General features: G+C 40.5%; 1 protein-coding gene and 1 long non-coding RNA gene across 2 annotated transcripts in view; one reads left to right on the top strand and one right to left on the bottom strand.

Moving 5' to 3' along the window:
• Positions 1-12349, top strand: part of LOC146863912 (uncharacterized) — a 347433-nt gene that overhangs the window by 19613 nt on the left and 315471 nt on the right. The gene's annotated exons all lie outside the window — the stretch shown is intronic.
• Positions 1-12349, bottom strand: part of LOXHD1 (lipoxygenase homology PLAT domains 1) — a 1221805-nt gene that overhangs the window by 8737 nt on the left and 1200719 nt on the right. The window contains exon 46 of the mRNA XM_085629301.1: positions 11143-11304. Coding sequence (XP_085485427.1) covers positions 11143-11304 — 162 coding nt within the window. The remainder of the gene's footprint in view (positions 1-11142; positions 11305-12349) is intronic.

Raw genomic sequence — 12349 nt, forward strand, 5'->3', positions numbered from 1 at the left:
GGAAACAGAAACAGAAGGAATAACCTGCGTATATATGGTCTACCGGAGGGCACGGAGGGATTGAATCCTCTCGCCTCATTCCAAAATGTTCCTCCTAAGTTGTTACATTTGCCAGGAGGTACCTCTCTAAACATTCAGCGTGCGCAAAGACTGGGGCATCGACCAGTCCATGCCTTTTCTTCAAGACGTCCAAGAGGTGTAATCCTGTATTTCCTGGAATATACTGATCTCCTTAAAGTTCTCTGAGCGCCTAAATCAATAAAGCGTATTTCCTGGTTAGGTCACACACTGTTCTTCTCTTAAGATTATGCCAAAAGTATGGCTGATAGATGCAGAGAATTCCGAAGTATGACACCAGATCTTTGTTCTCTTGATGCTCGCTACAGTCTCTTTCACCCCTGCTTCTTCAAAGTTACTTACAGGAATAAGACGACCACCAACGAGGATCCTGTTAACTTGAAAAGGTTTATAAATTCTTGCAAAATAGAAAATATGGACACCTCTGGAGCTTCAACATCTCAATTTGGTTAAAGTTTAGGCTCCCGTTGATATCCAGGAGTGTTTGTTTGAGTTTCATGTGTCATTATGTTATTGCTTATTCACGTAGTGTTTTGACGTTTCAGATTCTATATTGTTGCTAACTTTTATTATCTGATCCTTTTTTTGTCTCTCTTTTTTATGCATTTTATTGCTTGTGCTTGTCGTTGTCTCAGCTCTTAGACTGCAATCGTCCATGTGTTCCTTCCGCAGAGTCTGGAGGTGCCATCTGTACATATGGTTTCACCCCCCCACCCCCGGCATTTTTAGGTCTCGCTGAGCCCAGCGCAGGCGCTGGCTCGGAGAGACATTTTGTAGTTGGGATTTTTAAAGTGCTGCCTGTGGCCTAAAGCTTGAGTGCACGCGAGCATGCACGCGCGCAGCCGCCATTCACTGCTGCGTGCGCACCACTCCCGTGCTTGCCACACAGTGCGTCCCGTCCTAGCGATCGCGATCACTTTCGCTTTGATCGCGATCGCTATTACTTCCGCTTTCACGGCCGCGCGGCCGTTACTTTTACGGCCGTGCAGCCAATGCTTGTTTTTATAGTTTTTCGTACAATAAGGATTGTGGATCTAGAGACAGCACCTGCCAGCCTGCATTGCCACACTACATTCACGCGCTGCAAAGAGAACACGCGTTGCGCAGCGCACTATTGCTCAATTTAGCTGTTAAAATACTTCCAACTTTGCATTTCAGTAACTGCAACATGCAAGCACCGCGCGGCCAATGCTTGTTTTTATAGAGTTTCGTACAATAAGGATTGCGGATCTAGAGACAGCACCTGCCAGCCTGCATTGCCACACTACATTCACGCGCTGCAAAGAGAACACGCGTTGCGCAGCGCACTATTGTTCAATTTAGCTGTTAAAATACTTCCAACTTTGCATTTCAGTAACTGCAACATGCAAGCACCGGGCATTGCTTCAGCAACATAAAATTATTATTTTTTAATCTGCCAGCTGCCTCCGTGTGCTTATAAAGCACTGCATAACACCACCAGACTTTCATTTTAGCACAGAGGAGCACAGCAGAAATAAACACACAGCAGCAAGTTGTGACTGATGAGAAATAGTGGACAGCGTCTGCATAAACGTCCCTATAAAATAAAGATAAAAACTATTTCTAGTAAATAACTTACTTGTTAAGCTTTAGCAAAGGATGTCACAGGTTCCGCAGAGTCAATCGTGAGCTTTGAAGGATTATGCAGCCCTGCCTTGCGTGTGACTGCTACTTCTCATGCCCATTTAGAAGCAAGGTACTCGGCCAGCCCCTTCCTGTTCCTCTGCTATTTGCTGACAGCATGCCCTCTGGCTGCATTCCAAGCCCCGCCTTGCTGCACGTTCGCGGAAAGTAAACCCTCCTAGACGGTGGCAAGCCTTGCAATCTTTAAACCATTAAGCAGGATACTTGAACAGGTAATAAATAGAGATAAAAGAGCTGCCGACTTTGTAATTGGGGAACCGGGTTCGAGTCCCAACGTTGGCTCACCGTCCGGTAATTCTTGGCACATTATTTAATCTCCCCGTGCTTAAAAAATGAACGTGACCTTCTGTAATATAACTGGTGCTCTTGTAAAGTGTTCCCGCGTCCTTTGGCTGAGTTCGCGATATATGAAACCACAAAAACAGTGCAGGAGTGTTCAGAAACAATTCCTTGAAATACTGTACGCAGTTACCTCTTAGAAAGGATGCATCAGCTGGCGTGACTCTTGAAATTTTGGCCCTCATGCCAACATTTTGGATTTGCTGCCAACCTGGCTTGCCTGCCTTATCCCTGCCCCAGGCGCGGAGCTAAATGTTTGAATGACTTCCCTATTTTTCCAATTACAAAATACCTGTAAAATACTTTACCTCTATGTCTCTCGTCCTCATTCTAGTCATTGCTTAAGAGTTGATCCACCAAACAGGAAAACTACAGGAATGCTGAAAATGAAAACCCGCCCACCAGGCTGGGTGCCATAAATAGGCTTTTATTCCCAGCATCCTCCTGTTTTGTTCCTGTCTGGACTGAGAGGAGGACTGCAGGAGAAGGAAGAGATAATGGCTAGGACTTGATCTCTCGTTCCTGTCTTTGGATTGTTCTTCAAGCTTGTTCCCTGCTGCACTTGAGCATACCCCAACGTGGATTTATATTTTAAATCGATTACAACTCTGACTTAATTCTAATTTTGTGGAAGAGTTGGACTCGTTCTTGTGCTTGGCTTGAAGCTGTACAAGAGGTTGGCAGAAGAATGCTATGTTTTATTTTGCATTTTTAATCCTTACTGATAAGTTATTTCCAAAGATGTGGCTGGAATTTCTTGTAGATGTTCTGCGCCACATCCTTAATTGAGAAAAGAACATTGGTAGAAATGACAAGTGCACATGCGTAGTAAATGAAAATTGGGCAGCGCATGTACACACTTTCTTTTTAAGAGACCGGGAAGGCAGGCAATCTGGAACACCTTATTATAAAGTCTCTGGAGGCCACATTAGTTTTCACTATAAATGTAGTTCTGAAGGTTGTGAGTGCTGATTTCATGTTCCTGTGTCCTCTTGTTAATATCCATGGAGAAGCAATACAGGGCAAGGAGGCATGCTTCTTGCTCCTCCTCAAACAGCTCCAAGTTAGATCTCCTTCACCCAAAAGAAGTAAACCTACATTTAGAGAGGTGAAGAAAAATACGATTTAAGGGATCGTACAGGTGGCATTGGCAGATTTAGAGCAGAGAAATAGCTCTATTTATGACCATGGGAAGAGATCAGCTGAGTTGTCAGACTCGGAGGCCTCTGGATCAAAAAGCATTGAGAGGGAATGTACCCCCGAGGATGAAAGGGGCAGGTATGCGATTAAAGACATCAGTCCTTTGCATTTCTCTCTTCTAAGAGGTAATATGGGGTTTCTGACTCCGGAGGAGCTTGGTGCTCCGAAAGAGACTGCGCTTCACCAGTTTGTATATTCTCCACAGCGTTGTCTTCCAATCTAACCTCATTTTATAGATGTTGTACTACAAGAGTATAAGGAGCCAGACAAATTCTCTGTCCCGAATGTATGCAGCATCTCTACCTCCTCAATGATATAGACTCCATTAATGTCATATTCTATTCCTGAGGATTCGTTAATTGGGATTCTGGTAGTGACAAACTCTATGACAGAGGACGTTGTCAACAGACAAGAAGGTGGACTCAGCTCTTCAAAAGGTGTATTCTGGTTGTCATTTAGCATTAAGAGCAGGCGTTTAAGGGGCATAGACTTTCCAATCCATAGTATCGGAATGTAAGACATTTTTAAAAGCAACAAAAGAGGGAACAGAATGCTCTGCTATTTTAGAGGTGATGGAGAGGCAAATGAATTCCTTTTGTGCATAGCATTTGATGCTGTGGGACCAGCTGCTTTGGCAAGGGGTGCTTCTACAGCTGCCGGACGTAATTTGTTTCTGAGAGAATGGCATACTGATGCTTCACAGAAATCCTCCGCTCTTAGTATGCCCTTCGAGGGAACACATCTTTTTGAACAGGAATTGGATTTTTTCAAGAAATGAAAACATTCCTCCTCCTTTAGGAATCTTCATCAGAATACTTCTTCAAACTTGGGGTGGGGGTTAAGGAAGCAAATTCTTTTATCAACCAAAAAGACAACAACAATGGACATCCTTTAAAAGTTGTGGGAAAAGTTTCCAGTCCAAATATTCTCAAACGGAAGCAGGGGACTGATACATTTCAAAATCCCGGACTATGCTGGAGATGGCCACGAGTGACCGGTAGAAGCATTAGCATAGCCAATAGGTCTTGCCTTTGTAACCTTACAAGAATTTAGTTATGCAGTACAATATCCTTGGTGCAACAACATCAACTGTTGCATGGCTAAACACTTATAAGGTCCCAGAGGCGAGACCTATTGGCTATGCCAATGCTTGTTTAGGTATGTTGTCCGTTTTATGTTTTTACCCTTCTTTTGTTCCCTCTCCTTCCCATTGAACTTTCCCTTTCCCCCTTGTTCCTGCTGCATTTCCCGTTTCAGCATATATTCCTGTTTCCTTATCTCTATTTAATTCTTCTTTTATTCTTATTGTTCTTTGTTACGTTCATTTTCATACTAGTAGTTATATGATATGCAATGTGCTACTTTTATTATATGTTTGGCTCAGTTTATTTCCTCTCCATAGCGAAAATTCTATATCGTTGAAAATTATTTCATGGAATGTAAGGGGCTTAAACTCTCCTATTAAGAGACAGCGTGTTCTAACACATCTAGCTAATTTAGGAGCAGATGTAGCCTTAATTCAGGAGGAGCACCTTACGGAAAATGAATCTTCAAAATTAAAAAGGGATTGGGTAGGTGCAGTTTTTTCCTCTCCTGGAGATGCTTAAAGAAATGGAGTTGCTACTTTATGTCATAAATCTCTTTGTAGTAAGCTAATTTCTCAAGACTCTGATGCTGCGGGTCGCTGGCTGATTACTGAGCGTTGATTGAGAAGGTTCCAGTCTCTTGAGTCAACATTTATGCCCCAACTACTGGTGATTCATTTTTTTGGTCTAACCTTACAAAAAAACTTCTACAGTGTTTTCATGAAAACCTCGTTTTAGCGGGCAATTGCAATCAGATTATTGATCCTTTTATTGATCGTAATTCTTTGATTTCCTTCACACCAAATAAAGCTCATAAGGTATTTGTACAAACTATCAAACAGCGAAAATTAATTGATGCCCGGAGACTTTGCAATCCCACCCTGAAAGAATTTACTTATCTTTCCCCTGCACACAAGACGCAATCACGCATCAACTACTTTTTTGTGTCCTATAACATTTCACAGTCTTTGCCATCTGCTGATATTGGCTCTATAATAATATCTGATCATGCCCCGTCTACATTTTTTAGATATGCTTAATAAACCAAATCTACCTAAGCACTGGGCTTTTAATAGTTCCCTACTCTTGGATCCTATATTTACCTATTTAGCTCTTTTTTTAATGAATATTTTCATTTTAATGAAACTGAGAACTCATCTTTTCATATTCTTTGGGACGTTTTTAAATCGGCTGCTTGCGGTTTTATTATTAACTATGTCTCTAAAAAGCGTCACACTGCCTGTAAATATGCCACAGAACTCTTTGAAAATAGTGACTGGGACACTCCTATTTCTCTACCAAATTGAAAGAGTGTTTGACTGAGCTTATAGCAACTAAGCTTCAGTTTACCAAGGAATCTACTGATAATGCTTCATTATATTTATTAAAATCTGGTACAAAATTATGTTGGGGTCAGAACAAATCAGGCACACTGATGGCAAATTATCTCAAGGTGAAACACAATAAGCTCAATATTATTGATGCTCAACAGACACCCAAATATAAAGATTCAGAAATCTTAGGAATTTCTTCAATTTTACAAATTTTTATATACACCTGAAACCTTATCTTCAGATACTGAGATTAAAGAATACCTTTCTACTATTCACAAAACCCTTGGAGCACAGCTAAGTCTTGAACCATTAGAATCTGATGTTTCATATGATGAACTACGCACTGCTCTACATACACTTAAGAAAGATAAGGCTCCAGGCCCAGATGGGTTTACTGTCAAATCTTTTGTACACTTCTCTCATTTGCTTCTTCCAAAATTGTATGCTCTCATAACTTCCCTTCAAAATTTGGCTGAATCCTCTGGCTCCTTTTTGGATGCTTTAATTTGCCTCATCCCCAAAGAAGGTGAGGAAATCCATTTATTGTAGAAATTATAGGCCCATATCTCTAGTAAATATTGATTATAAGATTTTTTCCAAAGCTTTGGCTTAGAGACTGGAATCGGATCTTCCTGAACTCCTTGGTAGGAAACAATCTGGCTTTGTGAAAGGATGTTTTATTACAGAACACCAGTTTATTCTTTGAAATATTATCCAAAACCTTCCATAAATCAGACTCCATAGCTGCAATTGCCCTAGATGCAGAAAAAGCGTTTGATAGGGTATATTGGCCTTTTATATTTCAAACACTTAAATGGTTTGGTTTTTGTCCAAAAATATAACTTTGATCTCTCTTCTTTATTTAAACCCTAACGGACACGGCAGATCTTAGGAATGGAAGGCAGAATCAGTGTTGAAGACCTCAAGGTTCTAGAGGCATATAACGTGTGGCTCTCCTTCTGAAGTACTGCACACCGGTTCCCTGCAGGGCCTTGAAGACGGGAACTAAGGCCTTAAAACAAATTCTCTTTTTTACGGGAAGCCAATATAAGGCCTTCAGGTGAGGTGAAATATGAGTCCAGGGTATGAGCAGGAGGACCGTCCGTGCGACCGCGTTCTGAACCACCTGTAAGCGGTTAAGCAAATATTCGGGAAGGCCTGGGTACAAGACGTTGACATAGTCGAGTCTGGAGACAATCAGAGCTTGGACAATGGTCTTCCTGTGATCAAGAGGCAGGAGGGGGAGGAATTTCCTCAGCATCCGTAAGAGGCCAAAACAGGAGCCAGCAACTGACTGGACCTGAGCTTTCATTGCCCAGATTTTTTACTGTGGAGAGGGGCGGTGACATATATGATGGCCACCACAGTTTCCACTATCCATCGGTGGGCAGCTGAAAAATATGACCTCAAATTTCGCAGGGTTACATTTAATCTGGTTCAGCCTCAGCCAAGAAAAAACCTTCGAAAGACATTGGTTGATCTTTCCACCTTTGAAGTCCACTCCCTTGTCGCAGGTAAACAGAAGCTGCATGTCATCGGCGTAAGAGACGCTTCTGACAGAGGAGCCAGGGTAGACATGTAAAGGTTGAAAAGAGTGGGACTCAGTTTCGAGCCCTGAGGGACTTCCACTCAGGGCGGGGTTGGGAGCAGCAAAAGGGGGAGTCCAAACTTCCTGGCGTCTGTCCTCTAGGAAGGCGGAGAACCACTTCAGAACCGTGCCGCCTAGACCACAGTTCTGTAACCTGTTCAGGAGTCTATCATGCGGCACGGTAACGAAAGCTGCAGAGAGGTCCAATAAAATAAGCATGGCTTTCCCCCCCCTTGTCGAACTTCTCCTTGATACACTCAGAGACTTCAAGAAGAGCTGTCTCCGTGCTATAATTGGATCTAAAATCCGACTGGCTCTGGTGGAGTAGATAATTTTTTTCAGTGTAGTCGGAGATCACTGAGTTGACGTATTACTCCAAAGTCTTGGAGAAAAAAGGCAAAAGTGAAATAGGTCTATCATTAGCTGACACCAAGGAGTCAGCTGAGGGCTTTTTTAGCAGCGGGAGAATTGTAGTGCTTTTCCACATGCCAGGCACGTGGCCGGTAGTCATAGAGGAATTGAGGACTTTGTGTGCCATCGGCATTGGAACTTTTTTTATCTAAAATACATCAGAATCCAGATGTCCATGGTTATAAATCTAACAATTTACAAATTAAATTTGCAGCGTATGCTGATGATATCATGTTATTTCTTTCACAACCTCATTCCTCCCTCCCTGCCTTTTTACAAGGAGTAACTTCATACTCCTTTGTGTCTGGATATAAATTAAATAATGATAAAAGCAAAATAATGCCCTTAACTTAATTTACATTCAAAGATGATTTTACTATGTCCAATTTTGTATGGAGCCCTCAACATATAAAATACTTTGATTTATACTTTACCCCCTCAATTCAAACCTCAATTTCTTTGAACATAAAAAAATGTTTACACAAGTTGTCCACTTTAACTAATTAACGGCACCCCTTCCCCCCATCTCTCCTGGTGGGAACATTTAGATTTTTTTTAAAACAATTTTTATTAGCTTTTCCGTATCACATTACATGAATGTAGGCATACAAATTGATTTAAGCAGTACAGTTAGACACCATATTTCCCTGGGTTCTGCAGAGGCGGGTGGTAGTTCTTTGGCCTCAGGGTTGGCTATGTGGTTCTCTTGTAGTGGTTATGTGGTATGAAAGTGGGTCTCATTGCCTTTCTGTTGAGGAACTGTTTGTTGGAAGAAACACCTGAATTCTGAAACTAACGAGGTGTGTGGTTAACTGGGGGTTAGAACTTGGGGCAATCGTACCTGTGTGGACTTAGGTGTCCGGCTGACACCTGGAAGTGAGGACCATTCTGACTTTGCATGCATTTATGGGGGGGGGATGGGGGGGACTCTTCAGGTGTGTGGCTCAGTTGGTCTGAGCTCTATGTGGCCAGCCCTATGCCTGGTGGGGACATTTAGATACTATCAAGTTGATGTTCCCCCATCATACTTTATATTATTTCAGACATACCAATAGCTATACCATCTAAGTTTTTGGGCTTTCCTTCCTCCTTTCGTAACAAATATCAGTAGTTACAAAATGCCATATATCTTGCTCATACCCTATTTAATTAATCTCCCCTCCCTACTCTAACAACTGATAGTCAATTACATAATCTCCTTAACACGTGTCCTAAGGCTTGCACAATATACTCTCTTCTGCGCAGGTCCTGTATCACTAGAGACAAAACTAATGCAGAGTTAACCTGGGAATAGGATTTTAAGTGGAGAATGGCCGATTAACACATGGAATAAAATATGGAATAAAATTTGGAAAAAGTCTAGAGCCGCAAACACAACACAAATCTCTTTCTTAGATATATAATAGGCTTCTTCTCTCCCCCACGACTTTACATAGGATAAATGCTGATGTCTCTGATGCATGCTGGTCTTGCTACTTAACACAGGCTGATTTAAAACATTTACTTTTTACATGTCCGTTTGTTCATGATTTTGGAAATGTGTTTGGGATCAGATTAACTTAATATTTGATTTTACAGCCCTTTTTTCCCTTACTAATATTTTTTAGGTAGCTTATCAGATGACTGGGATGATTATCCTTCAGATGTATGAATTTTGGACTTGCTTGTAGCAGTAGCATTTCACCAAATTACTAAACATGGGAAAGACTTATCTAAATTATCCTTTCAAGCTTGGGGGTTTGCAGTTTGCCAAAACCATAGACTAGATACAACTTAAGTGCATCCTATTTCTCTTGCTATGAAACGCTTACTTTTATGCTCCCCTGTCACAAAGTTTTTTGATGATAATGCGAAACGTTCCTTTATGCGTACTCCCAGGGAGCAAGGGGTTTTACAACCTCCTGGACATTCCGTACTCTGAAACTATGAATACTTAAATATCTTTAAAAGTTTTATAGTGCTATAATTTTGTATATGCTACCAGACTTTATATATTCTTATATATTTTTTTCCTTGCTATTATAATCACACTTCTATGTATGTTATTATGCTGCATTGTTTACTTCTATTTTTAATGCCTCTTTAATAAACTTACTTTTTAAACTGAAAAAAGAGTAGGTTCCATGTCAAAAGATGCTTGTGGTGCTCTGTTGCAGCAGATCTTCAACTGACACCAAGCTAACCTGAGCTAGCCTTATTTCATCATCGGTATAACTGAGATATTCCTTTGTCTCTTTTTATTCTAGTCAAATTTTTTCTAGGACCTTTAATGAAACAATAACTTATGTCCAATAATCCATTTCAGTAAGTCTTTATAAGCACTGTTTAAATAGTTCTATTTAGATGAATTACATTTAAAATTATACCATATCGATAGTCTTAAAATCAGGTATGGAGCCTGCCATCATGAACTAATGATAGACATCCCTACCAAGAACACCAGCCTGGAACACTCTTTTGACGTAAGCTATCTTGAGTAAACAAGTGACTATGTATAGTTAGTTGATTGTACATCATTCCTAAATTGCAGCAGATGTGCAGTACATATATGTTTAGTGTGCAATTTTACCATTACAGCTCCAACATTAGCATCACAATTCACTACCGTTTGGAAGCTTGTCGTCAACACCTGATTACTGTTCGTATTTTTCGTAAGGGCATGGTATCATGATTGTCATTCTTTTGTTTATGCCTTATTTGAAGTGCCTGCCTTTTTGGATTTTGCCTCCTGCACAAGTTGTTTGTTTAGATTCAGATATTTTGAGGTGGGAGTACACACTTTGTGTCTCAATTAACAAATCACTTCAAAGGTCTCATACAGAAGGAACTCTGAAATGGAATGGTTCGCCCTATATTTGGCAGACTATCAAACATAATTTGTGTCAGCGTCAGGGCTATCTATTTTGCACTATGCTGAAACCATCAACAGCTCTACCATAGTAACAAAACCTACCACCGTAATGGTATGAACAGCTGGACAGCTAGGACATCTGCCTTTTTTGAAGAATTCTTAATACCATCTTCTTATAGATGAGTCCATAAGACACCGAATCTTGTAGAAATTGATGAAATTGAAATTCTCTTTAATAGGAGAGTTTAAGATATATTCTGGCCGAACTAAGGACTCACAACAGCTGCTGAGTAGATTGTGAAAAGGTGTATGACCTATCTGAGAGGAAAATGTTTAAATATTTCATCGCGCAGTTAAGTAGAAACAGCTGTATCATACATGTAGCAAAAGAGTAACTTGCACCTTTATATTCACAGTACATAAGAATATTCCACGTTACTAAATTGATGACACAGACAAGTTGTGCCCAATGAAACAACCTACATATTTGCGGCACAGCATCTCAAGAGCTCTTCTTCCTAAAGATTCCATGTAGCACACGCACAAGACTTTCTTTTATGTTCATTGCCTGGAGCACTGCATAGTACTTACTTGTTGCCGAGCTCCATCTCTGTAACTACGATCTCCTTTACATGCCAGAATGTATCTGCTTTTGGAGAGAACTTCTTTCCATCCTTTGGACAGTGCCCAACACAGATTGCTGCAATCTCGCCAAGGTTCTTGGAAGGGAACTTGAAAGTATCTGTTGCCGCCCTATATGAAAAAATTGTGATATTGTTGTTTCATTATTGCTATCGCTTGCATTTTCATTGAGTTACATTGGTCAGCGATAAGGATTAAAACAGCTTCAATTAATGCTCAATTTATTTTCCAAAGGAGGCACATGAGGTACTTTTTTCTGAATGAGCATGGATTGGAAGGGAGTGGCTTTGTATGAAGTATCTCAGTGAGGCATCAACAGTACTCAAAATAAGGAGGATGCATAGACTTCAGAACCTACATTAAACTGGTGGTAAATTACAGAAATGCAATTCACACCGAACTCTAATCATACACATATTGAATATAAAACAGCATCAGATTTCATAGCCAGGACCGAAAGTACCCAACACTCCTTAAAGTGCGAGCTGCTCAAACATAGAGCACACATACTCTCCCACATAGAGCTTTAAAAATACAAAGAATCCCAATCTAGGGTTTTGGTTTGGTAACTCCTGAAGCAACAGATGGATGACTCATGTATGCCCTCTCCTGAACAAAACATACTCCTGGGTCTCATGAATAATAATTCAAAGTGACAAACATAAGAACAATGTCAGCAGTGCTGATAATAAACAGATTATAAAAAATATACAAAAATAGGCATTCAATTCTTTATGTGACACCAGTCACTTTTTTATTAGAGTGGGATGGAGAAATAGTTCAGGGAATTGTACATAAAACTGAGATAGTATTGTAAGAATAATTACTTTTGCCCCCAAACTGCTCATTTTCTTTGTTTCTAAACCGTTTCCATGAATATGGCAACACGTTTCAACCCAAATGGGGATTCAGGAGGCTCATCAGGACTAAGCAGGGTCTTGGTGTTGAGTATGTCTGACTATTATAACACTACAAACGTTATTTAAATATATGCTTCTATTTGCATAATGATGCATAATAATGTAAGGGGAAGATGCTGCACATAAAAATTGGGAACAGGGGCGTGCTATCAACTACAGATCAGTAAGCCGCATATTTGTGGTGGGTCCTTTGATGGAACGACTGTTACCCAAATAGTTTAACAAATTGTAAGCCA

Source organism: Triturus cristatus, chromosome 2_1 (assembly GCF_964204655.1).
Source record: "Triturus cristatus chromosome 2_1, aTriCri1.1, whole genome shotgun sequence".
Classification (NCBI taxonomy): Eukaryota; Metazoa; Chordata; class Amphibia; order Caudata; family Salamandridae; genus Triturus; species Triturus cristatus.